Here is a 4,486-nt window from a genome sequence, read left to right as displayed (position 1 = left end):
TGATGATGATGATGATGATGATGATGATGATGATGATGATGATGATGCATTTAATATAAGAGAAAGGTTTTGGCTGTTGAAAACAAGAACTGACACTTTAGCTAAATTTATTGATTGATTCTATTTCAAGGATTTAAATCCCACCTGATATTACTGGATAGCATACCTAATAGTGAAGAATGCTGGGAGTTGTAGCTGGCATAACTAATGGTCAGGGATTGTGGGAGTTGGTTTTATAAAATATCTGGTGATCCAAAGGTACTCCACTCCTGATCTAAAGCTATGTGGTAAAATGAATTGGGAGAGGCAGGTTACTCTTCTCCTTTCTCCAAGTGGCCTACACAGCACTAAAAAGTACATGCTTCATATTAGCTGGAGCCTGAACAGGAGCACTTACTTTGGGGCAGGTATTTTGTTAAAGGCCTGACTTGTCTTGACTAAAAACTAAGCAACTTCTAAAAACCCACAAGTATTCTGTTTAGTGTTACTAAATTAAGCTGTGGTATGCTTTTCTTCCTTTTTAGTGGAGTGGACATGACTGCCATTCTCTTCAAGCTGGGATTTGATGAGGATCTGGTACAATCCAAGTTAGCTGCTGGGACAAGCACTTTTTTATTGGCCTATGCAGTCCACAAACTGTTCGCTCCAGTCCGCATCAGCATCACTTTAGTCTCGGTGCCATTCCTTGTCCGCTATTTCCGGAAGATAGGTTTCTTCAAACCTCCAGCTCCAAACCCATGATTAAATACGTGGAAAAGGGGAAGAAAAAAGAATGCCACATAATTTCTTAATATAGACATTTTGAAATTGCTGCACCCTGGTGGCGCCCTTCTGTGGAATTCGGGTAATGCTTGTGCTTGATTGTTTGTGTTGTGAATGGTGGGGAAGTGGTTTCTTCATGACAAAACAAAGCCAAAAAAAGAAAAGAAAAACTTATAAAAAATACTGATACCTGAGCTTTTTTCTCAATTCCATTATCGCACAGAGACAGTTCTTTACACATTCCTGCAAATCTGGGAAGCTGCCTTATATCATGTCGAAGGAAATAAAAACTGGGGAGTACCCAGTGAAATCTGAAGACGGAACTAGAGACATGTCTCAAGATGCTCAAAGATGCTTCTCTTTTTGATAAAGAAAAAAACCCAACATGTTTCAGCCTGTATATGGCTTTTGTTTGTCCAGGAATTGGTTTAAGAGGTTCTTGTTTGTCCTCAAGAAGGCCTTAAAAAGAGTATGCACAGGCAGAAAGATGTTACACCATTTGGACAACTGATTTGTTATCAGAATTTGGGAATTTTGTTTTGGATTGCCACTCCCATATCCCCCAGTTGTTGTGACCATGCTGACTAGAAGATTATCAGAACAGTAGTACAAAAAGTAACTTTCCCCAGTTGTGGTTCATTTAACCTAATAGTCTTATTTCAAGTCGCACTGGCTCTCCCATCCCTCTTTCTTTTCCATCACCCGCCACCTGATCTTTTAAACTAGAGATACTTGGATTAAAATCTGGACTCTTCTGCATACTTTGTATGTGCCAGTACCACTGAATATTTTAGCTTCAACCTGAGAGATAGTACTCTTGCAAGAAAGATTACAGATGCTGCAAGAACAATGGCCATACAGGTATGATTGGATACTAAAATATAATATGCCAGAAGATAAAGCTATTACCTACCTCCTTTTTCAACACACATAACATTCTGACAGATTGCATTTGCTCTATGCTCTATAACATGGGTAGTTATCCTCCCCCTCCATAAAAAAAAAGTAACCTAGCTTGCATCATGCCCTTGTGCCATGACAAAGAAAACTACATGCTTTTAAAATAAGGGATGATAATCACAGAGGTTTTTAAGCAAATTGCCTGTCCTAGGCAGCTTCCTGGAGTGCAGTCAAGTTTAGAAAAAAGGCACATGGTCCCTGCCTACTTTGTTCTACAAATTGCAGTTTGTTTCTGCACCACTAAAAGCAGTGAACAGTGAAAACAACATTTGAGAAAGGTTGAATGGAGCATGATTTTGCCGGAGAAGGCCAGTGAGCAGCTGAGTCAGATACTTGTGAAGTTATGGGATACTCCAGTTATTACATGCTTGCTATATCTAACATACACAGAACAGCAATCTGTATCATCCCACACTGGGGCAGCCCATGTTCTCTACCTTCCTCTGTTATTGTTCTCCAAGCAAATTGGTTTCTATTACAGCACTATCTCAGTCTTCTACTGTTGTTCCACTATGGAGGTAGAGAGCTATATGCACCAAAATCCCATTGTTGTTGTACCTGGGTGAGGAGGGTATGGTGGTAAATTTCTCCTAGAATCTGTTCACTGTCAGTTATTCCTTTTTTATTATTTAAATGAGGTAGCAAATCCGCTACTTCCAAGTGGAAGAAATCAAGATCTGGAGCTACTGGTGTTTCCTCCCCAATGGGATACCAATGTGCTCTACTGAGGTATGTTTGCAATTTTCATCCCTTTCAATCCACTTCAGACCAGGAAATGGGTCACATACAAAAAAAGACCTGTCTCAAACGTAAAATAGCCCACAGGGGCAAAATCCTGGCAGAAATGCCCTCCATACTCCTTAAAGGGCATTTATGGACAAAAATCATTGTGGGGTGTGTGCATCTCTTCAAGATCTTCTTGAGGAAATGTGGCCCCTTAACCCTCAATTGTTGCTCTAAGCACAAAAACAAGAAAGAATCTTGCTGATCTCATCCAATACCAACATATTAGGATCCATAATTGTAATACCATCTTCTGTTGATCCTCTCCTCTGGATCGTGGTCTGATTGAGCTGTTGACTGAATACCTTTTTCTGAAATGCCATCTTTTCTATTTTTTCTGTCTGATTAACAAATATAACAAAGGATTAACACAAGATTATCAAAATCCTTAATTCGGAGAGAAACAGAAAACAAAAACAGAGAGGCAGAGGGGGGAAAAATAGCTCTTTTCAAACTTTCATTGTGGCAGTAAATATAGCTCAATTGTCTAAAGTGGTACTCTCTTTACTATACCTTAGAGTTATAATTGGTGCTTACTATATCTTTATGTACGTAACTAGATATCTACTCAAAAATAATATCAGCTAGTTATATAAGTCAGAGGCCTCTATTTGGCACCTCACACCTTCATGGAATGTTATCAATATTCTTATTCAATAATCCTGTAGGTGTAAGAGTGTAGAGAATATGCTGATTAGCAGGATGGTTATGTACAAAATAAACAAAGCATTTTAGCAACAAATTGGCTACTCCACACCTTAAAGTCAATTTCTATAAAATAAAGACCATAGATTACTTGCAATATTGCTCACATATAAAAAGCAAAGAAAAAGAGAAACATTTACAGTGATAAAAGATACAATAAGACTAAAGCTAAGTAGCTGCAAGCTTTTCCTTTTTTCTGGCTTAACTTATATTTTTAAATTCTTACTTTATCTATCAAGGGGTTTTCTTGGCAAGATTTGTTCGGAGGAGGTTTGCCTTTGCCTTCCCCTGAGGCTGAGACGGTGTGATTTCCCCAAGATCACTCATTGGTTTTCATGGCCACACTGGGAATCAAACTCTGCTCTCCAGAGTCCAATGCTCAAACCGCTATGCCTCCCCCTACCCTCTTTATATTGTCAGGCTTTAGACTTGGAAGTTTTTCCACCAAAACCTTGAGCTGAACCCAATCCTAGGATTTGTCTTCATGGGACAAATTCCAAATTTGGGAGAACACCTGAAAATTGGATGCTGGAGACTAAGAAGGTAGCCTTCTGTGGGAGGCTCTTTTGAAGTGGTGGAAGGCTGCATGGTTGCTTGCGCTGTAATGGTGGTGGGCTCTAATTCTACAGCCCTTACATTTCCCTAGTCACAACAGGATTGCTCAGCCCAGTGTTCCAGAGAAGTGCTCTTCTGAAGAACTATTAGCAGGTTTGAATTGCTTATTCCTGGCAGGAAGTAAATTGGCCTTTTACTTTGATGCAGGGTCTTTTTTTTGTATTGAATTGATGAGAGCATGCCACTTGTCCTGTAAAATGAACTCCTGTAGAAGAGGTGGGAAACATGTGCTGTTCCAGATGCTATTGGCCTGCAGCTTCCACCAGCCCTAGTGTACAAACAATGGTGTTGGGATGTTGGGAATAGAAATCCAACATTTGGAGGTCTTCTATGCCCATTCCCACTCTGATTTGTTATATTCTGGAATGGTAAGATAAATAAAAAGCATCTTTAACTGGTGACTGTATTTCAAGTCATTTCTGAGGTACAGTAATCTGAAGGCGAACCTATTGTGGGATTTTCTTAAATAATAATAATAAAATTTTTATTTATATCCCGCCCTTCCCAGGATCAGGGCGGCTTACAACAGAGATTAAAAACAATGGTGCCATAACAATATAAAAACACTTCTACAGGCGAACCATACTAACAATAAAAACAAGACAAAAGTCAAGAGGATAAAAAAAAAACCCTTAGCCCAACCTCTTGGCCACGGAAGAGG

At 39.3% G+C, this 4,486-nt stretch overlaps 1 protein-coding gene across 1 annotated transcript in view; it reads left to right on the top strand.

Moving 5' to 3' along the window:
* FAM210B (family with sequence similarity 210 member B) overlaps positions 1-4,224 on the top strand; it is an 8,694-nt gene extending 4,470 nt beyond the window's left edge. Inside the window, exon 3 of the mRNA XM_042462500.1 lies at positions 525-4,224. Within this exon, the coding sequence (XP_042318434.1) occupies positions 525-741 (217 nt within the window). The 3' untranslated portion in view covers positions 742-4,224. The remainder of the gene's footprint in view (positions 1-524) is intronic.
* Positions 4,225-4,486: the final 262 nt, after the last annotated feature.

Source organism: Sceloporus undulatus, chromosome 4 (assembly GCF_019175285.1).
Source record: "Sceloporus undulatus isolate JIND9_A2432 ecotype Alabama chromosome 4, SceUnd_v1.1, whole genome shotgun sequence".
Classification (NCBI taxonomy): domain Eukaryota; kingdom Metazoa; phylum Chordata; class Lepidosauria; order Squamata; family Phrynosomatidae; genus Sceloporus; species Sceloporus undulatus.
Note: the sequence above shows the minus strand (reverse complement) of the source record. Positions and strands in the feature narration are given on the sequence as shown.